The sequence below is a fragment of the Aulostomus chinensis genome, chromosome 19 (assembly GCF_037954235.1).
Source record: "Aulostomus chinensis isolate RoL2024-O1b breed Wild chromosome 19, RoL_Achi_v1.0, whole genome shotgun sequence".
Lineage (NCBI taxonomy): Eukaryota > Metazoa > Chordata > Actinopteri > Syngnathiformes > Aulostomidae > Aulostomus > Aulostomus chinensis.
The window spans coordinates 24,390,009-24,417,922 of NC_141338.1; the positions used below are offsets into that span (position 1 = coordinate 24,390,009).

The window sequence follows — 27,914 nt, forward strand, 5'->3', positions numbered from 1 at the left end:
ATTTATAAATAAGTATAATATTAATTATTATATTAATAATATAAATATTTATAACCTCATACTCCCATGCGCGCACACAGTTGTTTTTTCTAGAAGCCAAAACCAAAGAAACTCCCTTAAATCGTTTACAGAATTTTACCTGTGCAGTCTTCATTGGGAATAAATGTCTGAAGGCAGAGGTTTTGCAGCTTCCAGTCACTAGAAAAGTAACAGGAAATCATGCTGGCATCCCTGTGGGTCATCAGCTTGACCACATGTCCGTGGGTGAGGCAGAAAAAGACCCCACAAGCTTGGAAGTGGGTCACGGAGTCAATCATTCACTGCAGGCAACTTTTCAAAAGCCATTTCTACCTATTTTTGATCTTCATTGTATCCTTAACTAAAGAATTTGGAACTGCATTTGTGATTTCCATCTACTTTTAGAAATTTTTGGTGGATAAATTGTAAGTTGTGAGTTCTCCAGTTGTCTTCTACTGCTTTGATTCTTGAGCCGTGCATCAGCACCAGCTGCTATCTCCTCCTTCCTCCTCCTCAGAGGCACACTTGTATTGTTTAGGTTTCTGTGTTTCCACCTTGGGCGATCAAAGTTCTCTTGTGAAATTTGCGTATGATTGTGTTTTGTTGGAGTCTGACCTCTTGTAACAGCGTCAGCAGGAATGAAATGGCTCCCAGCGCTTGTTGTTGTGAGACAGCACATTGTGGGCTCCATGTCAGCAAGCCATGTCACTGCTGTATCATTTAAATCACGATCAGGAACTTATCACACAAAAATGTGTCCTGGGATAATTGTGAACAGTGTGATATGATTTCATACCCTGATGGGAGCCAAATGACGGGGTGTCAAATCTACACATGCAGCATTTAACCTACGCTTTGCAAACATTGCTGCAGCAGCTACGACACCCCACCTCGAGTGGCATCGCCTCAAGTCGTTTGCCCAATATTTTGGCCCCCAGAGTTGTTGTATGCAGGTTGGAGGCACTTTTGTATTTCCACTTTGTTCAGTGGTTTGGCAGAATGGATCTCAGTCCATCCTCGTGCCTCGGTTTCATGTAAAACTGGTGTTTGTTGTGATCCAGCACGATCCAGGTGCAGTCCAATCACCAAAAAAAATCGGTTTTAAGAACAGATGTGAAAGGTCTCTGACATGCGTGTGCTGGGCTCTGCTTCAAGTAAGTGCCTCAGTGGTACAGCTGCTCCCTCCTATGACACGCCTTAGCAGCAGTTTCAAGTATCACTGGAAACAGCAGCCAATTAATCCACACTCTAAGTGATCATCTATGACTCTTTAATTATTAATTCAGTATTATTAAAGACTTTTAGTCATCTGCATGCAGTTGTAGCCAACGGGTCAAATGGATGCACTAAACAGACCTCTTTATCAACCCAGCATCAGCACAGCCAAAGTCAGAAGAAAGACTTTGGGGGAAAATGACAAAACTGTTGAAAGCAGAACTGCAATCTAAAGATAAAGACAATAAGTACTGCGAAGGAGCAGTATTTGCAACATTTACATAAAAAACAACAGTAGTAATACAGATCAAAATATATAACATGTTAGATATAACAGGTATGCAAAAATAAAATTGGCAATGATAAAATTGTATGATGCATGCGTGATAACAATTAACGTGTTCAAATTTGAGTGTGTACTTGAGCCGTGTTTGACAACAGGTTGTGTTGACACACAATGAAACCAAAGTCTTCTGTTTTGTTCAGAACACAGAGAAGGTGGATCTGATGGAGAAGGCTGTGACAGCACAGCGGTCCTACACAAACATGGTGAGTAGCCTCAGCACCGCCTGGCTCAGTGGAAGTCTCTCTCCCACAGTGAGAGGGTGTCCTGCAGCAGGGTGTCCATAAGAGTCTTGAAGGGGACACTGAGAGGGGAGGAATTGATGGCTGGGGAAACTTTCAGAATGTCCTTTGAGATGTCTTTCTTGAAGCAGCAGGTTTTTACCCACCTCACACGATGTGAGCTATTTAGTTTTTCCAGTATCACTGAGCTTTTTTTCATTCGCCATGCTCATCCCCTCGTGGTGTGGTTGCATCGGTTGTGGTGTTTGTCCACGGTGGTCCTCATTGTGTATCACACGATGAATTGTAGTCGCACTGTCGTCACTCGCCATTATCAGGTTAGATTCATGAATGAATTCTCTTGACCCTCTCAGGCCATCAGTGGTCAGGCCATCGACCGACACCTGCTGGGTCTGAAGATGCAGGCGGCCGAGGACAAAGTCTCCATGCCTCCTGTCTTTACAGACACATCCTACGCTAAAGCCTTGCACTACAAGCTATCGACCAGCCAGGTATGGGCCAAGGGCCAAGACACCCCCGCGTGATGTCAAGGAACCTGTTTCCATAGCGCTGTACTTTGGTGGAGTTGTTCAGTTTGTTTGTCTGTTGATTTGAACTTTTCAGGAAGTAAAACTAAGATAATGTAGATCAATATTAAACTAAGATCATTTACGATCAATATTAAAACTAAGATCATTCACGATCAATATTAAACTAAGATCATTTACGATCAATATTAAAACTAAGATCATTTACGATCAATATTAAACTAAGATCATTTACGATCAATATTAAACTAAGATCATTTACGATCAATATTAAAACTAAGATCATTTCCGATCAATATTAAACTAAGATCATTTACGATCAATATTAAAACTAAGATCATTTACGATCAATATTAAAACTAAGATCATTTACGATCAATATTAAACTAAGATCATTTACGATCAATATTAAAACTAAGATCATTTACGATCAATATTAAACTAAGATCATTTACGATCAATATTAAAACTAAGATCATTTACGATCAATATTAAAGTAAGATCATTTACGATCAATATTAAAACTAAGATCATTTACGATCAATATTAAAACTAAGATAATGTAGATCAATATTAAACTAAGATCATTTACGATCAATATTAAAACTAAGATCATTTACAATCAATATTAAACTAAGATCATTTACGATCAATATTAAAACTAAGATCATTTACGATCAATATTAAAACTAAGATCATTTACGATCAATATTAAAACTAAGATCATTTACGATCAATATTAAAACTAAGATCATTTACGATCAATATTAAACTAAGATCATTTACGATCAATATTAAAACTAAGATAATGTAGATCAATATTAAACTAAGATCATTTACGATCAATATTAAACTAAGATCATTTACGATCAATATTAAAACTAAGATCATTTACGATCAATATTAAAGTAAGATCATTTACGATCAATATTAAAACTAAGATCATTTACGATCAATATTAAAACTAAGATAATGTAGATCAATATTAAAACTAAGATCATTTACGATCAATATTAAAACTAAGATAATGTAGATCAATATTAAACTAACATCTTTTACGATCAATATTAAACTAAGATCATTTACGATCAATATTAAAACTAAGATCATTTATGATCAATATTAAACTAAGATCATTTACGATCAATATTAAACTAAGATCATTTACGATCAATATTAAAACTAAGATCATTTACGATCAATATTAAACTAAGATCATTTACGATCAATATTAAACTAAGATCATTTACGATCAATATTAAAACTAAGATCATTTACGATCAATATTAAAACTAAGATCATTTACGATCAATATTAAACTAAGATCATTTACGATCAATATTAAAACTAAGATCATTTACGATCAATATTAAACTAAGATCATTTACGATCAATATTAAAACTAAGATCATTTACAATCAATATTAAACTAAGATCATTTACGATCAATATTAAAACTAATATTCACTCAGGCAAATTGTAAGGCAGCTACCTTGTAGCCTTGCTATGTGTGCAGATGGAGGTTTGCCTTGATTGCTTGACCTTGTAAGCAGCAGACACCTGTCTTGTTCTCCAGGTACCATCAAAGACAGACTGCATCATGTGTTTTGGCCCTGTTGTACCCAATGGATATGGAGTCTGCTACAACCCCATGAACGATCACATCAACTTTGCGGTGTCAGCCTTCAACACCTGTAAAGAAACAAGTGCCGCACATCTGGCCCGCGCTGTGGAGGGAGCACTGCTGGACATGAAGACGCTGCTGGATCAAACGCCCAGAGCCAAACTGTGAAAGGCTTCCAGCCCAAACTGACTTTGTGTTCGATAAAAGATTCGTCTCAGATTGATTTCCTGACTCTGACTTGATCAGCAGATCGTGCTGACTGATCATGTGACATTTGGAAGACTGCCCCACTTTGCACTTGGCTGCTGTACCTGCTGTCCATTCATCTTGTTTACTGTATGTCCTTGCAGGTATTGGTTTGCCACTGGGTGATTATTTCAGTCTGCGCTCTCTGCCCCTGTTGACAGCATGGAACAGGGAGGAGTTCGGCAGCATGCAGCAATCTACAGAATGAAAACGCCAAGTTTAGATGATGATTTGGACCACGCGGATCTGTCCAGATCTTTGTACAACAAATCTGAATATACAAAGGAATTGTGATGTACCCCTGATGTTATTTTGCAAGGTCACCATCAGTACACCCTGGGCTGAGCGCCACCCACTACAGATATTATTGGCTTACAGAAATGCAAACAAGCCTGAGTGCTTTGTTCTACTTTAGCAGATCCATAACTGGTTGAGCAAGAGTTTGTCCTGTGTCCCACCGTGGAGGGACGTCTGGCTACGGCAGATAAGCTTTGCTTTGATTGAGAGGTGCCATTCCTTTGGTAGCACAAATATTTAAATGATGAATGCTACATGTTGACATCCCTGTTTTCTCTCAGCATTCAAAGGGGACTTATGACCAGAAGCCCAAGCGGCAGAACTTCCAGCCCTTTTCAGAGAATTATTTTTTAATCACGTGAAAACTATAAAACTTAGTTAGAAACACTTAGAAATGTAACCTGAAGACTAAACTGTTGTATACAGATGAGTGACAGATCGAAGGACCAACCAACAGCCAGTGTGTGAGCACCGTGTTGGGCCTCCCTTCGTCTCCAGAACCTCCTCAGATTCAGTGACTGAGACAGCCGCAGCATGTGACCGACAGCACTGTCGTACTGCCAAAACCTCTGTGACCCCTCATGTCCTATGGATGGGGCGTCGTCATGTGTGGGGAGACCCCTCCCACAAAGAAAGAAACGTTTTCTCAGAGGAGGAGGCGATCACTCAGACTAATAATGTGCTGATTGGCACGCTCGTCCGTCCAGGGACGGTGGATGTAACCTGTGCCCGCTGCGAAACACCAGCAGGGCCCCCTCACTGTGGGCTCGTCCACCACAGAGCAATGATGGAATGTTATTTGCTTGTAATTCAAGTATCAATATTTTATTTTAGTTATGAAAGTAGATATTGATGTGCTTATACAAATATCTATTTGATTATATCTCTCTGTTATTGAAATAGTGCTCATGAACCAGTGGTCTGGTTTAGTTTCCCTGTCATTCAGATGAAATGAAAATTAGGGTTGCATACACTGCCACAAATTAGAAACCTTATCAAATTGCATCCTGCTACCTGGAAACATCGCCAGTCAGCCTGAGCCTGGCGCGTCGTGGTCGTACTGACGTGACACCACGACGGAACACACGAGGCCAGAGGCGCCACCAAAGTCCGGAGAAACCCTGAGCTCAGAAGCTCCACAAACGTCCGTTACTTTGATATTTGCCGCTCCAGTTGTGTACAGTAAAACGTCTCCGGTTAAAAGAACTCTAGCGTGACTGGAGGCCACTGTCTGGTTCAAACTAGGCAGTGTCACTGTGATTCATGTAAAAGGTCTGACTGCTCGGATGCCCTCTTCCATTGTGCTTCTCCTCACGTTGTGCTGACAGCAGCGCCTCGCACACGTCTTTATATGGTCGTGCGCTCAGTGCAGGAATGCTGGTTCTCTGCAGGCTCAGGTGACTCATCAGAGGACGAAGTGAGGGGCTTGGTCAAGGGTCAGTCTGAGACCAGGGTTTTTTTTAGATGATGTAAGTCTGAATCATGTAAAACCACTCTCTTGCAGTCCAAAACAATGATCAGGATGTTTTCCAAGAGACTATCTTGTTGGTGGATGTCAGTGGCATTATTTTAACATTGAATGGTCAAAAAACATGAAGTTGACCTTGAAATGAATTTGATCCTGTTGACCAGGAAGTTCAGTGTAGCCACATTCTGGCTAGCACTGGTGTGTTAGTGAGCGCCACTGTTGCCTAAATATGAACCAGCTGAGCCGCACCTTGTCAGGCTTGTGTACAATAGATAGCATGTCCTGAACGGGACAGCAACATTGACTGCATGGTGTGTTTTGCAGCATTTTTCCGCTGGTGAAGTGAGCAGTGTTGAGGAGGTAGGAAACATGGTGAAACCACATTGTGGTTTCCTCTGCAGGGTTGTGTGATTGACTGTGATGGTTTCAGCGCGGAAGCTGCTTCTCAATACCTCTGCTCATTGGCTCGATGAGCCAGGTTCAACTCTGTCTGGCTTCCTCTGGGCTGCGTGGCCTTGCTTCGTCTGACTTGGTGTTACTACAGCCGAATGTGCTTTAAGGCCAGGGTTCCCAAACTGGGGGTCAAGACCCTCATGGAGTTTGCAGGATGAGAAATCACAAAGGATTTACAGTTTCCTTGAAAAGAAATTGATTGTTTCCCAACTTAAACACGGCACCATCACTTCTGTAAAAACAGAAGTTTAATTCTGAATTAGTTCAAATTGGCTTTGTTCGTTCAAGCTAATCAGCGTGTCTGCAATGGTTGTTTGTGTCAACCTCCTCCAGGGTCATGGGGGTTGCACGTCTCACCCCCTTAACTGTGAGGGTCCTGAACTGAAAGCTTTGGGAACCCCTGCTCCAGGACGATGTGAGTCACTAAGGATGTTGTCACTCAGTCCACTTCCTGTGAAAAAGAACAAGTTCATATCGCCAAGAACCACAACTGGACCCATGAGTGGAGAGCTTTGATAAGAATGGAGACACTTCCTCGTTAAACCTGTCACTTTGACCCGTGGGTGTAACATTTCTTTGTTGAAGAGTGAAATGCTGATGTGTTTTTTCTCAATCATTATTTTGACAGTAACTCTGCCATTTGCTGTCATTTACAGTGACGGTTTCCCTTCTGCCTTCTTTGCAACTTGCAGTGGCAGAGGTCTGATTGTAATCCAGGGTTTGATGTCTTCAAACTGGCTGAAATAATACGAAGTTCTGTGAAAGGTGATGACTGATATTCTTATCTTAATAACATTAAAAAAACACCACTCACTGACTGCGGAAGTGCTGAACCTTCTGTTGTTGCTGATGTCAGGTTTGACTGCTTCATTTTTGTTGGCTCGTTGGCGTTTTGATGTCACGCAAGATGGCCGACAAAGTGTGTTAACTGGAAGAGATGCGACAAGAAGGCATTGATGATGTCTCAGATATCAGATTGTTCCATCTTCACTCTCCATTAAAGGTGGATTTCTTCAAGCTCTTGTCAGTTGTTTCTTTCATTTTGGCCACAGTCGTGTTTTCATTGAGTGAGATACCACAACTGAACAAAAACATACAAATGCCCAAGAATTCACACAGCAAGAAACGCAACATGATAAAAGAATCACTGTACTGCTGGCCTCAGGTGGAGAGGTCTTCTCACTCTTATGCACCGTGGCCACAGACACGCTGCCTGGGCGGAGGAGAAGTCCTTCCGAGACTCCTGTTTTGAAGCTGGTCTCAACGAGCCAGCACCCGCTCCCGACCACCCCACCCCCGTGTGAAAGCTGTCTCGCCACTGTGACTCATGGTTGACAGAAAGTTGATGACCCATTTCCCGCACTGAAGTCCAAATGGATTTCTCAAGAACGGAATTAGTTGAAGAGGGAAATGTCTTTCTCTTTTTTTAGTTTTATTTTGTATTGGCTCCAGTGTCTGATGATATCGCTGCCCTGGGCGGCAGTCGACACTCCCTCCCGTCTGAGTCGCTGCTCTGCTGTGTCCACTGACAGCTCCCACCGCTACCTTCTCATGTGAGTATTTACATCTTGTCTCATTAAATGTTGCAGCATGTTGCCCTTGAGTTCAGTGCATTCTTTATTTCGCTGATGCTGACGAAACTGTTATTGATAACCCCGGGTAGCAGCCCAGATAGCAGCTTGGAAGGTCCTGAATCTTGAAGACTAGAGACAAAGGAAGCAGAAATCTGAAGATCTGGTCACACAGCCACCGAAGGATTGCAATGATCCCATGGCTGATGCTGGTGTTGCTGTTCTCCAAGACCACGCAGAACAAACATGGTAGTGAAAAAGGTGAGCACGTCAAGTTCGAATGTGCAACCAACTACAATTGTAAAGCTTACATTTCCTTGCACTGCCATTTCTCAATCTAAGTGAACCCACAATGCAGACAGCGCTGGACACAAGAGTCTAGTTCAGCATTCATTCACACTCATTGTGGAGGGTTGGCGCTAAAAGCACGAGGTGTGACGAAGGTATTAAAGGTCCCCTAGAATGAAAATCGTGGTTTTCGTGTTTGTGGTGTTTCTTCAACGTCCCCCAGTTGTGGGGAGACACACCAAGTGTGAGACAGTGTCATCACCTCTGTTTGAAGTATCTCCCCTTTTTTGAATCGCTGCGGGAAAATGGACCAATGCGTTTTTGGCTGAAGTGTTACGTCACAGTTCAGTCAGTGCCCCCCACTCAGACCCACTGAACCCACCCCTTTCACACACGCTCCTTCTACATATTTTGGGAGGGGGCGATTATGCGAGCGAGCCGAGTGAGTGCAGCTCTCTCGCGAGACACAAACCGGAGCCTGCAGCACTGACTGAGCAGACTGATTGAAGGAACAGCCTCGATAGAATTGATACCTTTGTTTTATCTGCACTATCTGTCGCTAGCTGGCCTGGCCTGGCTTGAGGGGGAAGGAATCTCGCCAGCCAGGCAGGCTACCAAGGGGCCAGGCCACCGGGAAAACTCCCGGTTGTCCCGACGGCCACCCCGCCACTGCGTATACGGCTGGATACGCAAATAGGCCATGGCTACTTGGTATCTTATCTTATGAATGTTGTTGTATGATATGGAATGTTGTCAATTGACAGGAGCAGTCACACTTAGCACCGGCAACAGTTAGCCGAGAAAGTGGGAGTGCTTTCTTTTCAGTGACAGTGAGGACAGCCATTCACCAAGTAGTAGTTAAATGAGGTTACCAGATAAACAACGGCAACCGATCGCCGTCAACTCATGCACTTGCATAAATAATGAGGTTGCCAGATGAGGCCAGAAACGACCCCAGTAGGGACAAACGACGCATTCTAAACCCAACATGGTAACATAGCAGTTTCAGAGAGCCTTTTAGGAAGGTTGTGAGCCATGACAGACCCAACCATTTTTAGTGGGGTTACATATCACACCACAGAACAAGAATGAATACCCCCTTCAACCACTCTATGGCACCTTGAAGTTATCATTTTCATTTACACGATCCAGCAGAGAGAGACAGTCATTGACCAACTCCACCGACACTCCACACAGATCCTGGCTGGAGGCAGAAACTAATCTCAGTGTTTTAATGAGGTGGGCAGAAAGGCGTGTACTTCCTTCATGTGTTTGGTTGTCTCTGTCCTGGAAGTACTTCAGATCCATGATTCGATCCAGTTCAGAGAGTTAACTGACCCCTCGGTGTACAAACTAGAGATATCATTCCCAGTTTTTCCATGTGCTTGTGGCTTTGACAGAAAGTTTGTCTGTTTGGTTTGGTTTTTTAACTAAAAAAGTTTTATTGAACTGTATGGAATGTTCATCCACCCTCCTTTAACTGTGTGACACCAAACAATTAGAAACAATCTCTCCTACCAAATTTCTTAATTTCCTCATTTTGGCAGAAAATCTGAATTAAGAGAAAGTAGTGAAAAAAAACTTTATTTCTCATTTGAAATGTATTAAAACATTTCTGATTATTACATTTTTGCTGCTCTGTCAAAGACCCTTCAGACTTCTTTTCACTAAAATAAAACATAAAACAAATGAAAAACTGAAAGAACAAACACTTTTTTACTGAGTAATACACACAGGTCACCAGTCCATGGCAGGGCCAACACATAGAGACAGACAACCATTGGCTCTCCCAGCCACGCCTACGGTCAATTTAGAGTCTGGATTAACCTGGTCCCTCTTGATGTCTTTGGACTGTGGAGGAAGCTGGAGTACCAGAGAGAACCCATGCAGGAACAGGGAGAACATGGAGACTCACCCAGAAAGACCCCGTGCTGCAGCCGGGGCTCCACCCACAAGCTTCTTGCTGGGGGGTCACAGTGAGGACCACTGCTCCACTTGGAGTCAGTAGTACAGATGCAGGTGAAAAGCCCCACTCCACTCACATGTTAGGGATGTTTGATAATTCAAACATACACTGCCTGGCCAAAATAAAGTCGCCACCAAAAACTACACTCTCCAATGTTTCGTTGGGCCGCCTGTAGCTTCGACTACGGCAGGCGTTCGCTGTGGCATTGTTTCCGTGAGCTTCTGCAATGTCACAAGATTTATTTCCATCCAGTGTTGCATTAATTTCTCACCAGGATCTTGGATTGATGATGGTAGAGTCTGACCTTCGCCAGCACGTCCCAAAGATTCTCAGCGGGCTTCAGGTCTGGACTCTGTGGGGGCCCATCCCTGTGTGACAATGATGCCTCGTGCTCCCTGAACCACTCTTTCACAGTTTGAGCCCGATGAACCCTGGCATTGTCACCTTGGAATACACCCATGCCATCAGGGAAGAACAAATCCATTGATGGAATCACCTGCTCACTCAGAATCTCAGGTAGTCAGCTGACCTCATTCTTTGAGTCATGCTGTTGCTGAACCTGGACCTGACCAGCTGCAGCAGCCCCAGACCGTGGCACTGCCCCCACAGGCTTGTCCAGTAGGCACTAGGCACGATGGGTGCATCGCTTCATCTGCCTCTCTTCCTACCCTGATGCCCCCATGACTCTGGAACAGGGTAAATCTGGACTCATCAGACCCCATGACCTTCCATTGCTCCAGAGTCCAATCTTTATGCTCTCTAGCAAACTGAAGCATTTTTTTCCGGTTAGCGTCACTGATTAGTGGTTTTCTCGAGGCTACACGGCTGTTCAGTCCCAGTCCCTTGAGTTCCCTTCCCATTGTGGAAATCCTCTTACTTTCACTATCAAACAGAGCCCTGAGTTCTCCTGGTGTTTGTCTTCGATTTGATTTGACCAAACGTTTAAGTGATCGCCGATCACGATCAATCAGGATTTTTTTCCGGCCCCATTTCTCCCTGGAAGACGATGGCTCCTCACGATCCTCCCGGTCTGTAATCATGCGTTGGACAGTTCTTAACCATGTTTTAGTTTCTGCTGCCTCCTGAGATGTTGCCTCTGCTTGATGCTGCCAATGATTTGACCCTCCTCAAACAGACTAGCGTCTTCTCCACGACCACAGGATGTGTCCTTCAACATGGTTGGAAGCAACTCATTGCACCAGTTGGGGTTCAATAACTTGTTGCCAGCTGAAAGATAATCGTCCATGGAGTAATTATCCAATGGGAGGCTTGCACCTGTTTGCTTGGTTAAATCCAGGTGGTGACTTTGTTTTTGGCCAGGCAGTGTAGCTTTGGCTTTAATTGTGCCCATTCCCTTTCCCACGAGTTGCCTCCGCCCAACAGTCCACAGCCCTACAGCCACCAGCCTGCCACAAACACACAGATTTGCCCCTCTTTGATTTGTTCTTGGTGACGCTGAGGAAATTCTCATGGAAATGTCAGACACCTTGTCCCTGCAATAGATGTGCAGGCCACATGAGCGCTCCTGCTGTTTTACTCCAGGTAGTGTTCGTAGTGTCAAGGTATTACATTTTGAAACGGATTGGAGGAAAGCTTTGCCTCGCTAATGCACAGGTAACCGCTAATGTCACATCGTTTATAGAGATTCATTTTGAGGGAGAAGCATGAGAAACTCTAAGACTGCTGCACCAGAGGTGTCATCTGACGCCTCAGCGATTCCTCAGCTGAAAAGGAGACGAGGGGCCATTTTGCAATGGGGTGGCACCAGCTGCTAAACATTTGACATTTGGTCCCCTCAGTATCAACGCTTTGAGCCAGGGATGAAAGTTACAAACCAAATAAAGCTGCACTTTCATATTTCCAGCTATTTGGAACAGTGAGTATGTTGTTCAGTTCAGACACCAGTATTTATACTTCTGTCGATTTGAATTTTTTGATGAGTAGATTACTTATTAATTAATATGTGAAGTCCTCCTGCTGAGGTATTCTAATGTATATACACAGTATTTCCATGTAAATGTATATACGTGGTGTTGTCACGGGATCTGTGAAGCTACAGGCATCCTCATTATTACCTGACAGTTTTCTTTGAACTATGTATGGACATTTTCCTCAGGTGCGTTTCACTGTGGACCTCAGAATCTGACACTGACCACCGATGACCAGACGATCCTGACGTCTTGGGAAGATGACCCTTCTTGCTCGGCAGTAAATGATGTGCTGGTGTATGAACTGGTGGTTCTCATAGCAGATATGGAAGTACATGATGTAAGAGCGGTTTTGTGTTTTAACGTGGCCGACTTGCTTCATGATAGCCTGACCACTTCCATGGCAAAACAAACTGCACCTCTCTTCTGCTTTAATCCACCGTTTTAGGATGAAGTTCCTGTGACACCGGATCAGATAGGATCCACTCATTCTTGGAAATGGACATCCCATTTGGCACTGGAGTGCGCTTCCCATTCAGTCAAGCTACGATCCAGATTCCAAACTCACACGAGCCCATGGAAACTACAACAGACTCTTACTGGTTGTTACTAGTTAACTATACTTCAACAACAACCACAGTGTCATTTCTACACATTTGACAGTCACCAGATATTATATTTTCATTATTATCTCCTATTCTACATTTATAGGGACTGACAACTTTGGAGAGCCGGAAGTTTTTCCAAAGGACAAACTTTTTAAGGTTGGCAGTCGAGCGACCTTCTGCTGTGTTGTGCCAACAGGAGAAGTTTTTGACAAAATGTATCTGAATGGATATCATAGCACTAAAAACGACACCACTCAATCAATCAGCAATCAGACGTACGCCCTGACTGTCTATCTGAACCGAGCATCCACACACAGTTGCACCGATGTGATGTGTCGAACAACGACATCTGATAATGGGGCCTGTGCTCACATTGGGTGTAAGTATGACTTTGCTTACATTTTCTAAGCATCCTAACATTTGATATATTTTGAATTTCTTCTTGTTCAACATGAATAAATGTCAGTTTCTTCATGGTACTGGACTCAGACCCACCTGGTGATACCAATCTTTTCTGTGAAACTCGGGACTTGCAATCAGTTGAATGTCAGTGGACAGTAGGAAGAAATACAGCTGTGGCAATCAAGAGTCCAACAGTTTATCATCTTCTTGGAAGGTAGGTGGAGACGACTCAAACCCATGGAGCCTCAAACTGGAGCATGGATGTTTTGATTGAGAAGCTGAATACCTAATTATGGGATTTAGTCATGACTCAATCGCCAATGTTGAAATGTCAACATAGAATTATTGAATTTGTGGGGGATCTGAAAAAGCTCGTGCCTCACTTTTCACACTCCAAACCAACAGGGGGCAGCATATGACCAGCAACTTGGGCAACCACTCATATGCAAGAATGGCAAATTTGATTCTGATATCAACCAGCCACTGATTATTAATATTGTTCTGGACACCCTTGATCTGGTCTTCATTGATGGCCAGATGAGTCAATTAAAGATGGAAACTTCATTTCAATTATTGATTTTAATGATGAAATGTAAATATGTTTTTGAAATCAGTTCCAAAATGATCAAATTATGCTATTAAATTCTGGTATTTTAATGCAATTTAATGTCACATTTAGATCACTTGACATTCATTACTCTATAAATCAGAGTAAATGGTTTCACTCATTAAGTCACTCACTAAGTTGTGCAATTTCCTATTTATTATTCTTTTACAAACTACAATTTATTTTGGCCTTACTTTGCTTCCATACCAGAGATGTAGCCCTGTCAGACTTGTATTGATCGTATGGGAGTCAAGTTGAGTGTAATCAATTGTGTGTATCAGACTAAGATGTATTTTCTCTTGGGCTTTGTGTTTCAGTCCATGTCCACATGGATCAAAGGGGAAATGTTCTCATAAAATACAAGTAAGTGCCGGAGAGCGGAACTGGACTTTAAGAGCCCAAAATCAGCTTGGGATGGTGGAGCTCACATACGTGGCAGATTTGATGAAAAGAGGTGCAGCTTTGTCAACATTTGGATTGTTTGTGACAAAATATGTGTTTTCATCTGTTAAGTAAAATTCAGTTGATAATTGTTTGTCTTTCTTTCCAGTCCACTTGTTTGCTCCAAAGGGAGTGACAGCTTCAGGTCTGAGTGCCAGAAATGTCAGCCTGGAGTGGTGGTGGACAGTGGAGAAGTACAAGGGTCTCAATATAACATGCCAAGTAAACGTTAGTGATGGTGAAACAAATACCATTGTGAGTTTATGAAGCAATGAATCAGCTTTTAAAAACTTCTTTTAAATGTAAAGTCTTTTTGTCACTCGTTCCATCCTTGTCTATATTATCTCTGCAGCGAGAAACATTGGGGGTCGGCCTAAACTTTGCAGTTCTAAATGAACTGATACCAAATTGGACGTACACAGTGACGGTACGATGTGGGACTGTGCAACATGGGAGAAAGTGGAGTGAATGGAGCTCAAGTGTCAAATTCCACACAAAGGGTGATGGTAAATGAAACCAACACACACACATACACACACACACACACACACACACACACACGACCTAAAACTTCACTTTGATTGATGATATATTTCCCACTGATCGGTTGGCTTTTTGCCCCCCAGTTCCAGATGCTCTTGATGTGTGGATGTGGATGAAGGACAAGCTCATCCTCATTGTCTGGAAGGTGAGTACTGCTGACTTACATGACTACTGCAGTGTGTAAAGAGAACTTCTTCAAGACAGGATGATCATTCATGTGCTATGCCTGGTAATCCAAATCACAGCCGTAACTCTTGGCAGGTACCACTGGCCAACCAAAGCCATGGAGACATCATAGATTATGAAATCACATGGGCACCGACCGCCACCCCAGAAAAACTAAATGGAACCAAAGTGTCCCACTCTATGCACAGTCTTGCACTCATGCTGGACGCCACAGAAGAGTATATCATCAGCGTTGCAGCCAGGAATATTCATGGAAGCTCCTCCCCTTTGCTCATCACCATCCCTAGCCGGAACACAGGTGTGAAACTCAGAGAAGTGGCAGTCAAGTCTGTTTCATTTGTACGGTGCCAAATCACAATAAAAGTTCTCTCATGACACTTTACAAGTAGAGCAGGTCCAGTACCTCCCACCACTCAAGCACATCCTGCAACAATGGCGATGAAAACCTTCCTTTTCACAGGCATCTTTCTCTCTCTCTCTCTCTCTCGCTCTCTCTCTCTCTCTCTCTCTCTCTCTCTATCTGTCTATCAGTCAGTCAGTCATCTCCTAAGTCATTTTTTAAAGTTTTTCAGAAAACACAAAAAAACTGGAGAAAAACATCATAAGGAGTTGATTCAGGGGGCAGCACAGTGGAGCAGTGGTCCTCACTGTGACCCCCCAGTATAGCCGGGGGGGCTATACTGGGGGGTCCGCGACCCTGAACAGGATAAGCAGTAGAAAAACCCTATGACCCTTCAGTATCAGAACAGAAAATAGGAGGAGCATGCATTATGGTAAACTATGACCAGGAAAACGATTTCGCCCTTTTGCCTTTTAAAGACAAAATTATGCAAGGCCAACATCTGGCATTCCAGGCACAGCGTTGACCTCCATGAGTCCCTTCCTGAGAGTCAACTGCCATCTTCCTTAAACTTCCCCTCTACCTTCCTGTAGGTCCTTCCTACCTGCCCAAGATGGCCCACCCATCTCACCCTGCTGTGTCCATTAAGAGACCTTAATGCTTTACCCTGGTCATACACCAAGAGATTCACTAGCAGCGGCAGGCCATGTGGTCACTGGCGAGCAGGTTGTTGACACAGCGTCACAGGGATCAAAGCTTTAGATTGCATCCATCTACACAGTAGCTTTAACAAGCCACTCTGCATTGTGCATTTATATGTTCATGGAACTAACTTTGAACACATCTATCTTTTAAGAGCGAGCCAGCGTGCAGTCTTCCAGGATAGTTGGCAGTAATAATGGCTTCAACCTGTCATGGGCTGCCAGTCCGACTGCCAGCTGTGGCTACATCGTGGACTGGTGTCCCACATTAGGGAAATGCCAAGTGGACTGGCTGAAAGTGCCCTCTGGAGAAACTAACGCCAGAATATTTTCAAGTATGTTTTATTTGCTAATCAAAAACCACAAGTGTACTCACTCTGTCCCAGAGTACTTCCCTTTTGTTTTATCTCCACCCCAGAAAACTTCACAGATGGCCTCAGATACTCGTTGTCTGTATATTCCTGCACCCGGCGAGCTCCATTGCTACTAGACAGAAGAGAGGGCTATGTCAAAGAGAAAAGTAAGATTCTAATTGATTTATCTACTCTTTTGATTAATAGGGGTCCGAAAATGGTTCTTTCTTTGACAGTGTCATGTTTTGCCAGGGATACAAGATGGCCTGTTTAAAAGATTGACATGGAAACAGAGGGGTTCAGACGTCGAGGTGTCCTGGGACCCTGTATCACTTCCACACCAGACTGCATTCATCCAAGGCTACATCATGTATTGTTTGGACAACAGCAACGTTTTCATCAATGTCAGCACAGGTAGTGTGACACCTGTTTGTCCTTTCTTTTCTTTTCTTTTTTTTTTAAAAGATAGACGCAAATATTTGAGCAAGATACTGAACCCCTAACTGCTCCTGTTGGCCCCGCCATGGACTGGCAACCCGTCCAGTGTGAACCCTGCCTCTCACCCAATGTCAGCTGGGATAGGCTCCACCCCCCCACAACCCTTAACAGATAAGCGGTATAGAAAATGGATGGATGGATGGACTCAAATCATGCTTTGACGCTCATTCTGTCCCCCTGCACCTGTTACAACATGAGGACCTACCATCCATCACCATTCCAACAAACAGCAAAAGCTGTTCTCGTTTAGCCCAGAGGGTCAAGCATGACCAGCTTCATGCTCTTACTGGGTGTTTTCAGTTCTTCCCATCACGCACCGACTTTCTGCTCAGGCTCAGATTGTGCTTTCAGTTAAATACTAGCCATTAAATAAAATGTAGTAGCATATTACAAATGCAAATGTCCACACCCAGGAGGCACAGTACCACTCCAGAATTCATTTGGAGTCTCATACCTGACGACTTGAAGACCAGTGTTCATTGTCTTTTTTGGTTAGTTTTTGTCCCCCACAAAAGCTGAGAAAGTGTTTGAAACACACCATTGTTTTTGGGAAATAAGACCCCTGTCCATCTTTGTTAGAGCCAGGGAAGCAGACTGATACCTACAAAGCTCCGAACCCCAACAGAAGCATGGCTGCTAATTACTCTTAGCTGCAGGGAACGCAAGCAGTGGGGCAGTAGACAAAGCTGTCCTGTCATTTTCAGTTTTTCACAGCAAATGTTAGTCGTTCTCTTTGGCCCAGTGGTTAAGTAAATTGATGCAGATGCGTAGTCTGATTCATTCCTGCAGAGCCACTCATTTGTTTATGTCTGAAAGGGGAAGCAATTATTCAGCGTCACAGGACTGAAATCAAAGATCGACCATCACTTCAAATACATTAAATTCCTTTAGATGTGTGTGATATTGGGGCGGCCCGGTGGAGCAGAGGTCCTCACTGCGGCCCCCCAGCAAGAAGGTTGTGGGTGGAGCCCCGGCTCCAGCACAGGGTCTTTCTGTGTGAGTCTCCATGTTCTCCCTGTTCCTGCTGGGTTCTCTCTGGTACTCCAGCTTCCTCCACAGTCCAAAGACATCAAGAGGGACCAGGTTAATCCAGACTCTAAATTGACCGTAGGCGTGGCTGGGAGAGCCAATGGTTGTCTGTCTCTATGTGTTGGCCCTGCCATGGACTGGTGACCTGTCCAGGGGGAAGGCTGCTGGGATAGGCTCCACCCCCACCACCCTGAACAGGAGAAGAGGGAGAACATGGAGGGATGGATGATGGAGGGATGGATGATGAAATTAAATGAATTCTAATAAGACTGCTGCACACTTTTTCCACCACTTGGTGACGGATAATTCAAGTGCATGGTGGTGGTGACAATGATGATGATTTGAGCAGATTTAGTTAAAGTGGTCCCCCTGGACTGGTGACCCGTCCAGGGGGAAGGCTGCTAATACTAGGAGTGATAGGTTTATCAAATAAAATGATGTCCACAGTCTTCTAAGGGCACATACTGCTCAAAATGTACCCAAAATATCTATGAAATTGGATGGATGTGTGTGTACTACCCACATGTTGCCTGTAATAAATACAACATGTCAAAGACCAAAAAAACAAAAAAAATCAAAAAACCCAAAAGGCCAAATCCAGGGTTCAAAAGAAATGAATCTCTGGTGATGTGCCAGTGTTGTTATGTTTCAGGTGATTCATCCTGGTAATGAAGTAAAAGATAGGAAATAGTTCCTAAAAACACCGTGGTTCTGCTTTAGCAAAGGTCTGTCCAGGATTCCTCTGTGCCTTTCAGGGTTCCTTGAATGTTTGTTTCAGTGTCAGACTCTGTCTTTTGGTTTAGACAATCCTGAGGCCACCAGCCTGATGGTGAGAAACCTTAAAACCACTTCCTACACTTTCACCGTGAAGGCACTGACAGCACTTGGAGAATGTGGCTCTTCATCCTTCACTGCCACCTTGAATTCACTCAGTAGGTTATTTTGCTTCTTCTTATTTTGAGACAAATGCACGGGTGTATAAATTCAATTTCTTCATTCGAAAGAATTCAATGAAATGTTTGTAAATGAAGTGAGCACACCTGACGTCATTTGCTGCTGGTCCTCACCTGGACTGTTTTTTTTGTAATTGTCCAGCTGATAACTTCACCAAGGTCATCTTCATGTCCTTGATCACCGTTTTTGGTCTTCTTAATGTCATCGCCATCCTTTGTTACAGACACTGGACATGGTAATTCAACAACCTGTTGATTTCCCAAATCACTTGCTGAGTTTTAGTGTCTGTTAGCTGTTGTTTGCTTCCCTGGTCAAGAGACATATTTTCATGCATTCTTTTATTTAACAGCATCAAAAAGAGAGTCTGTCCTACAGTCCCAAAGCCCGTGTTGAGGGACAAGTGGCTGACATTGCTGGTAAGTTCTCACAGTGATTTAAAGAGTAACCTCATAGCTTTCTTCATTATGAGTAAGATAAGTTCCAATGTCTGTCGTGTGGCGTTGTCGACACTGAGTGGAAACAAGTCATTCCCAAGTTTAAGAATTCTGAAGCCAAAGTTACAAATCTGAAGATCATCCACCTCCCACCGAAATCTTGAATTAAATCTGTTATCAGCTTCTGATGTCAAGATAAGATATTTCTCTAATAGTCTTCCTGTTTTAAATAAGAGAACAATTGCAGTATATTTGAATGTGTGCCTATGCAGTGCTGTGCACTGAACATAGATGTTGCAATTTGTCAGGCGCTAGTTGTGACAAATTGAGTGCCAATGGTGCCTGTAACCCTTGCTCACTCTCACAAGGTCTTGTGAACTCCTGAGAGTCTGTATTGATTCATAAGCCCTTGTCAAATCAGCCATTTTGAAAGGTACCAGCTGGGTAAGAGAAGGCATAACTGACCAAGTGGCACCAGCAGGTAGAGTTTCCCAGCAGATCTGCTTCGTTAGTCTCAGCCTTTATTTCCTCTGCTTCCTAAATGGTCAGTTTGACCTCACGACTCCATTTTCTCTGCCCATTCTGCAGCTCGTCGTTTTCTTTGAGTTTGCTCGGTAGCAATATTTCTCCAATAAACTTCAATTAGAAATTTCAATGTTTACAATTTCGTGCTCTGAAATCAAACTAGAACACACGAGCATGAAAAAGTAAATCTGGTTGCCAAATTGTTTTTAGCTCAAAACAAAGAGCGTGTACATTATTGAGAAATGGCTGGATAAAGAAAATACTGATGTGCTGTACAGATGTTTGAGCTAGTTTTGTGTTTCCATCATTAGCTTGAAGCTAAAGATATGCAGCTTGTATTTTCTAAATTGCAGCGTCAGCAAGTATGAAGCAAGGGGTCGGATATCTTGGTGCGTCATTAACAACTTACGCATGGCAGGGTGCCACTCCCCAAACTTCCCCCGACACCCCCACACTGTTTGACAAAGGATAATAAAATACACTGACACATTCAAAAGTACCATGTTCCTCTCCAATATAAGCACACATTATTGAATTACAACTATTTTATTAATCTTAATTTCTAAGATATAAAAACCGTGCACTAAAGTATTTATTGGAACTGCCCACTCCAGGGCTGCTGCCCGTCCTGTGGGAGTCATCATTCATTGACATACCAGGAAAACCAATCAATTGTATTTTTTTCCCAGGATGAACAAAGTTGCTATCCTGTTTATGAGGATTCCCATCACGACAATCAAGCAGAAATCATGGATGTCCCAGAGCTGCATTGTATGTCAGGAGCAGGTGCGACTGGTCGTGCCAACCAGGAGAAAGCGTCCTATGACTTTTTAAAAACTACGGAGGGTTACATCAACCCATCTCTAAAAAAAGGTCCCCCACAAGCCCTCAGCTTACTCACCTCAGCTCCTCCATGTCTGTCGAGCTCACCATCTCTTCCTCACAGAGGGGTAAATGCTAACCCATTCGATAACCTGACCACAAGGACAGGGGAGCAGCATTCCATCTCAGGACCTGGGTTTCAGGAGCCTGCATCTTTGGAGGGAAGCTCAGGGGAGGATCAGGTCCTGAGTCCCACACACCAATTAGAAGAGAATCCAGAGAGTTTTATCTTCTGTGACCCAACTTACATTTTGTTACCGCATTCTGAATAGTTGCTGTATACACACACCTTACTGTCATTGAATGTCTTCAGTACTTAAGTAAATATGATAATGCTGAGAAAACACTTTGCATGACACGAGGTGCATCGTAGCCTTTTAGAAGTTGTCTGCATTTGCAGTTTCCACTGTTGAAAGTTTATCAAGGCCACCTGTTCTGTCCACTTTGGAAAGAGCGCGGAAAAGAAGGGACGGAAAATCACATGGTCTCAGGAGCAAAAGTCGGTTGTCCTCGTAGCCCGTGCAGCTTTAAACATATATTTTTATTTCCTGAAAGTATGTTTTAATATGCCAGTCCGTTTGAAACTGTTAACGGCTGCATAGAAATTTTTTAAAATGAGAAGTTTGCAATTACACAGATTTTAAAGTTCCAGAGTGTGAGAGTGGAGTGGATCTTTTGACAGAAGTAGAATGTTCCCCCTCCTGATAAAGATGTTGACAACAGAATGGTGGAACAGCTTTTGAGTCTGTTTCTGACTGATATGAGACCCAGAGATGGAGGTCATCCCTGCGCCGTCCTGGTGCAGCGGCAAGTCTTTGTGTTGAAGGCAGAAAAAGATCTTTACAGGTGTGCCTTCCTTTGTTCATTCAGTTTTTAGATGTTTTTTTATTTGCAAGCATTTAACAAGACATGTATAGGAGTAAAGTGCACCATGAATAATACAATCAAGAAATAACAAGAAATTAATAAAAACAATGAAGACAATAACAAGAGACAAAAGCAACAGTAAGAACAACAAAATAGTGGTAAGAGTACAACAGCAAAAAAGGCAAGCAGAACAAGACAAAACCACAGGTGAGCCAGGAGCAGCAGGAGCAGGGAGTATCAGTCCCAGCTGTTCACAATGTATGGGAAGGATGAGTACAATGAATGTGGTTTAGGGGCAAAACCTTATAAAGAAAAAATGATGAAGAAAAACTGTCAAGCAATTCAAAAAGAAAGACAATAAGATATAATAAAAAAAGTAATGATAATAACAAATGTGAATGTTTTTAAGACACCGCTTGTTGGGTTGGTGGCGTGGCTCACAGGCAGTAAATGTAGGGCTCTGAGAGGAAGAGGGGACCAGTTTGGTGTTGGAGAGCCTCTTCATGGATATGAACTCTGCAAGGATGCTGGACCAGTGTGATGAGCTGGGTTTGTGTCTCCTTTTCCAGGTCCTGAGTGTGGGCTTGTTGGCTGAAAGTAGTGGTCTGGTCTTATTGGGTGCTGGGTTGAATATTGTGAGGTCTCTAAGTAAACACAATGAGGGGGATCATGGAGTTAACTCAATAATTTTGTTGTTCATGTGATGTCAACATTAAATCCTGCATGACAGTCTTCATGAATTCCTCCTACATTTCTCTTCCAGATGTCATCTAATCCTGATCTGATTTTTGATTCTGCACGAGGCCCTGGAGAACTTCTTATGGGAGGAACAGAAAATCATTTTTGTAACATGATAAACTCTGTTGTTGCTGATGTCTATAATGAACACTAGAGGGAGCAACTGTCCTATTACTATCAAAAAAAACTCAGCATTGTGAGAGAGCAGCTTCACACATCATGATGTATCTGTCTCTTATACATGTTCCATCTTCACAGCTGGACAGTAGACAACTCCTTGACGAACATAAAACACCACGGAGACGCCACAAACAATGAATTCCTAGTGACTTGAGCCGTTTGAGTTTCATGTCCTTCTCTTGACTGACCCCAGCCTTGAGCAGAACCACGAGCCATCCTGAATGACTGAAGTGCAAGGCTATGACCCAAAATATGTGGCGACTACTTTGTTTTTCTCTCTCTCTCTCTCTTTCAGGCCTCTGGGAGAGGACATATATATATATATATATATATATATATATATATATATATATATATATATATGTATATATATATGTATATATGTATATATGTATATATATGTATATATGTATATATGTGTATATATGTATATATATGTGTATATATGTATTTATATGTGTATATATGTGTATATATGTATATATATGTGTATATATGTATATATATGTATATATATGTATGTATATATGTGTATATATATGTATATATGTATATATATGTATATATATATGTGTGTGTGTGTGTGTGTGTGTGTGTATATATAATAGAAATGATAAATTAAATAAAAACTGTTGACGGCCCTGTGCTGGTCTGGCAACCTGTCCAGGTTATACTCAGTCAGCTGGGATAGGCTCCGCCCCGACCCTTAACAGCTAGGCGGTTTAGAAAATGGACGGATGGATCTCATTATGCTTGGCGGCCCGGTGGAGCAGTGGTCAGCACTGCCGCCTTACAGCAAGAGGGTTGTGGGTGGAGCCCCGGCTGGAGCACGGGGTCTTTCTGTGTGGAGTCTGCATGTTCTCCCTGTATGTGTGTATCCTATTCCCACGGGCTCCACACATGGATGGATATAAAATGTAACCCTGCATTTGGTTATACCGTTATACAGTCCCTCAACTTCTGAAAGAGAAAAATGCAACTGAAAAGTCACTGAGAAAAGTCACTGGTAAGCCAAACCTACCCTACAGCTGCACACAAAATTTGCACAGAATTTGTTTTTATAAAAGTTCTTCTTTGTTGTTTGACATTACATGTACTAAAACAACATAGCAGTTGATATGTCTTTGCAAACTTGTCCCATCTCTTTTTGACCTGTACTACAAACATCAGTCTGCTGCAGGCACTCCCAAGAAGATGCAAACACAATTTGATCAGAAAAATCAAGTTAAAAAAACACGATAGGGCCGGAGCCCCGGAGTACCTCCGGGCTCAGGCCCTAACAAGCAGCGTTGTGAGGGCCTGAGCCCCTGGCCTGAATCCAAGGGTGTCTTGGTCAAATCCCTGGGCCTTGTAGTTTAGGAGTTAGAAGCCTGAGTCTGATCAGAGAGTGAGAGCAGAGCTGAGAGCTGGCCCTTTAAGAACCCCTCCCCCACTGCTCTGTCTCTGATCCGTGCTAGAGTGAGAGCAGAGCTGAGAGCTGGCCCTTTAAGAACCCCTCCCCCACTGCTCTGTCTTTGATCTGTGCTAGAGTGAGAGCAGAGCTGAGAGCTGTCCCTTTAAGAACCCCTCCCCCACTGCTCTGTCTTTGATCTGTGCTAGAGTGAGAGCAGAGCTGAGAGCTGGCCCTTTAAGAACCCCTCCCCCACTGCTCTGTCTTTGATCTGTGCTAGAGTGAGAGCAGAGCTGAGAGCTGGCCCTTTAAGAACCCCTCCCCACTGCTCTGTCTCTGATCTGTGCTAGAGTGAGAGCAGAGCTGAGAGCTGGCCCTTTAAGAACCCCTCCCCCACTGCTCTGTCTTTGATCTGTGCTAGAGTGAGAGCAGAGCTGAGAGCTGGCCCTTTAAGAACCCCTCCCCTACTGCTCTGTCTTTGATCTGTGCTAGAGTGAGAGCAGAGCTGAGAGCTGGCCCTTTAAGAACCCCTCCCCACTGCTCTGTCTTTGATCTGTGCTAGAGTGAGAGCAGAGCTGAGAGCTGGCCCTTTAAGAACCCCTCCCCACTGCTCTGTCTTTGATCTGTGCTAGAGTGAGAGCAGAGCTGAGAGCTGGCCCTTTAAGAACCCCTCCCCCACTGCTCTGTCTTTGATCTGTGCTAGAGTGAGAGCAGAGCTGAGAGCTGGCCCTTTAAGAACCCCTCCCCCACTGCTCTGTCTCTGATCTGTGCTAGAGTGGAGAGCAGAGCTGAGAGCTGGCCCTTTAAGAACCCCTCCCCACTGCTCTGTCTTTGATCTGTGCTAGAGTGAGAGCAGAGCTGAGAGCTGGCCCTTTAAGAACCCCTCCCCACTGCTCTGTCTCTGATCTGTGCTAGAGTGGAGAGAGAGGAGGAGCACCAGGATTGGAGTGTGGAAAAGCTGAATAAGTCGGCATACGTTGGTCAAGAGGGACACAGAATACCACATTTTTGTAGGGATTTTTGTCAGGAATGCAGTGGTGTGTTTTTTAAAGCTGTGGGATGTATGGTGTAGACGTGAGAAGCGTTTGTTTGACAGTATATACCCTGAGAGGACACAGTGTCCCCATAGACTTCCATTTTAAGGTGAAACGTGTCTCCCCCACTTTGACGGCTTGTAAAATGGACATCGAGGGACTTATTACAAAGTTTTGAGTAACTTTTAATCAGCACAGTTGGGAGAGTAATGTGTGAAAGTTTGGAAGCGATAGCATTAATGACCTAGGAGGAGATAGATTTTGTTCAGGGAGTAAAAAAAGTCCTCATCTTGACAATTTTGTCCAAATTGTGGACATTCTGTTGTAGATAGGTGAGGGGTCAGGTGTAGGAATTGTTGGTCTTGATGAGACGAGTCCAACGGTGTTGGTCCCATGTTTGTGGGACATTCATGGGAAGAGTTATAGTGCTGCAAATTTAAAAAAAAAAAATTTGTTGTGTGGCTCCTGAGGTGGCGCTATTGAGTTTTGTGGTGTTTTTGTTTTTTTTAAGATTAGTGAATGTTTAGCCAGACCGGACAAGTGTGCCGAATGTCAGCGAATTTCATCCATGTTCAGGGGGTGAAATTAGATTACGCGCATTATGCGCATAATGCTCATATTGCACACGCTCATTGACAGCAAGAACAGTCTAGTACCAGGTTTTGAATGGTGTGGATGTGAAAACCGGCTCTGGGTTGGGGCGAAGACCCTATTATGTTTGCTCGTTATCTTCCTCTGACTTGCCTCAAATGCAAGGATAGCACTGCCATCAGTTCCCTTTACCAAAAGTTTATATGCAGGCTTTTTCAATTAATGGAGGAAATCATCTGTATGACAAACAAACATTTAGATTTACATGTTTTGTTCAACAAGATAATCTTCACAAATTCATACCACATAAGATTTTCATGCAATTGTTAAAAGTATGAAAATAAAAAAAATATAAACCAACTGAACTGCAGACACATGACGTGTCACCACAATTAGTTCTGTGCTTCTTTTGATTTTGGCAATGTGTCATGTCTGCGACATGCATGCAGAGCTTGGAGGATGGCTATCCAGGGTACTGCTGGAGGACGCTACAGACCTCAAGAGGCTCCAGCTGCCACCCGTAGCTCCACCTGCTCACATCCCCGTCTGTCCATCAGTCTCTCCTCCTTTCTCTCTCTCTTTATGTCTTTCCCTCTCTTCCTTCTGCATCTCTGTCTTCCTCCATCATCTGTCACTGTCTCTGCCCGGCTCTCCTGCTCACTTTCCCCCCAACCGGCCACAGCAAAAGGCCGTTCCCATTGATCCTGGATCTGCTCCACCTTCCTGCCTGGTAAAGGAAGGTTTTGGTGGCTGCTGTTGCAGGATGTGCTTGCTGATGGAGAATTGTTGGGTGGAGGTTCATTGAAGGAGGGAAGTGCTGGACCTGCTCTTCTTGGAAAGAGTCAGGAGAGAACTTTGGTTGTGATTTGGCACCAAACAAATAAACCTGACTTGACTTGACTATTTGAGATGTTCACATGTTTCATGTTCCTCCTGGCGTCACCTTATTGTGGTGGAGGAGTTTGAGTGCCCTAGTGACCCTAGGAGCTATGCTGTCGGGGGCATTTCATCCCTGGTAGGGTCACCCAAGGCAGACTGGTCCTAGACAAAGGGCCAGACAAAGAATGGTTCAATAGACCCTTGATGGAAGGAACAGCGAGGAGTTTGGTTACCCAGCCCGGATGGGCACCGGGGCCCTGCCCTGGAACCAGGCCTTGGGTACGTGCTCGATGGCGAGCGCCTGGTGGCCAGGCCTTGATTCATGGGGCCCGGCCGGGCCTAGCCTGAAGGGGAGACATGAACTCATTCTCCCATGGACCCACCACCCCTGGGAGGAACCAGAAGGGTCCGGTGCTTTGTGGTTTTGGCGGCAGTTCAAGGTTGGCTTGGCTGTTGGATCCCCAGGCATGGAAGCTGGCTTTTGGGACATGGAATGTTACCTTTCTGGTGGGGAAGCCGGAGCTGGTGGAAGAGGTTGAGCGTTACCGGCTAGATATAGTCGGCCTCACCTCGACACATAGTTCTGGGTCTGGAACCCAAGTCCTTGAGAGGGGTCGGACTCTCTCTTTCACTGGAGTTGTTCCGGGTGAGAGGCAGAGGGCCGGGGTGGTATTTTTGATCGCCCCCAGGCTTTCTGCCTGTATATTGGGGTTTACCCCGGTGGACGAAAGGGTTGCTTCCCTGCGCCTCCGGGTTGGGGAACGGGTCCTGATTGTGATCTGTGCTTATGCGCCAAACACCAATTCAGAGTACCCACCCTTTTTGGAGTCCTTGGGAAGGGTACTGGATGTTGTCCCCACTGGGGACTCCATTGTCCTACTGGGAGACTTCAACGCTCATGTGAGTGATGACAGCGTGAACTGGAAGGGCGTGATTGGGAGGAACGGCAGGCCCGACCTTAACCAGAGTGGTGTGCAGTTATTGGACTTATGTGCAAGTCGCAGTTTGTCCATAACTAACACCATGTTTGAACATAAGGATGCCCACCGGTGCACGTGGCACCAGGACATCCTAGGTCGTAGGTCTATGATCGATTTTATAGTTGTATCATCTGACCTGCGACCGCATGTTATGGACACTCGGATGAAGAGAGGAGCCAAGCTGTCAACTGATCACCATCTGGTGGTGAGTTGGATCAGGTGGCAGGGGAAGACGCCGCACAGACCTGGCAGGCCCAAGCAAGTAGTGAGGGTTTGTTGAGAACGCCTGGTGGAAGAACCTGTCAGGATGATCTTTAACTCCCACCTCCGGCAGAGCTTTGACCACATCCCGGGGGCGGCGGGGGACATTGAGTCAGAATGGGCCATGTTCCGCTCTGCCATTGTCAAGGCTGCTCTTGTGAGCTGTGGCCGTAAGGCTGCTGGGGGTGGTTGCGGCGGTAATCCTCGAACCCGCTGGTGGACACCAGAGGTGAGGGGAGCTGTCAAGCTGAAGAAGCAGGCTTACAGGGTGTGCCTAGCCTGTGGATCTCCAGTCGCAGCCGACC

General features: G+C 44.1%; 2 protein-coding genes across 10 annotated transcripts in view; both read left to right on the forward strand.

Moving 5' to 3' along the window:
• The window catches only part of crata (carnitine O-acetyltransferase a), a 33,068-nt gene extending 25,618 nt beyond the window's left edge, over positions 1-7,450 (forward strand). For all 5 annotated transcript variants that reach the window (XM_086188367.1, XM_086188366.1, XM_086188369.1 and 2 more), the window contains 3 exons: positions 1,720-1,782; positions 2,172-2,309; positions 3,922-7,450. In XM_086188367.1, coding sequence (XP_086044493.1) covers positions 1,720-1,782; positions 2,172-2,309; positions 3,922-4,137 — 417 coding nt within the window. In that variant the 3' untranslated portion in view covers positions 4,138-7,450. The remainder of the gene's footprint in view (positions 1-1,719; positions 1,783-2,171; positions 2,310-3,921) is intronic.
• A 5-nt stretch (positions 7,451-7,455) lies between these two features.
• LOC147244461 (leukemia inhibitory factor receptor-like) lies at positions 7,456-22,574 on the forward strand. 5 transcript variants are annotated; one of them, XM_086188363.1, is made up of 19 exons: positions 7,456-7,986; positions 8,097-8,265; positions 12,375-12,526; positions 12,635-12,788; positions 12,898-13,173; positions 13,284-13,410; positions 14,121-14,257; positions 14,354-14,499; positions 14,597-14,750; positions 14,871-14,932; positions 15,049-15,271; positions 16,170-16,349; positions 16,433-16,534; positions 16,620-16,781; positions 18,698-18,826; positions 18,990-19,083; positions 19,198-19,264; positions 20,497-20,593; positions 22,320-22,574. In XM_086188363.1, the coding sequence occupies exons 2-19, from the start codon at positions 8,196-8,198 to the stop codon at positions 22,328-22,330; spliced, it is 2,343 nt and encodes a 780-aa protein (XP_086044489.1). In that variant the 5' UTR covers positions 7,456-7,986; positions 8,097-8,195; the 3' UTR covers positions 22,331-22,574. The 5 variants fall into 5 exon arrangements, with proteins under 5 accessions (XP_086044489.1, XP_086044486.1, XP_086044488.1 ...); XM_086188360.1 differs by lacking the exon at positions 22,320-22,574 and having other exon boundaries at positions 20,497-22,273; XM_086188362.1 differs by lacking the exon at positions 22,320-22,574 and having other exon boundaries at positions 8,100-8,265; positions 20,497-22,273.
• Positions 22,575-27,914: the final 5,340 nt, after the last annotated feature.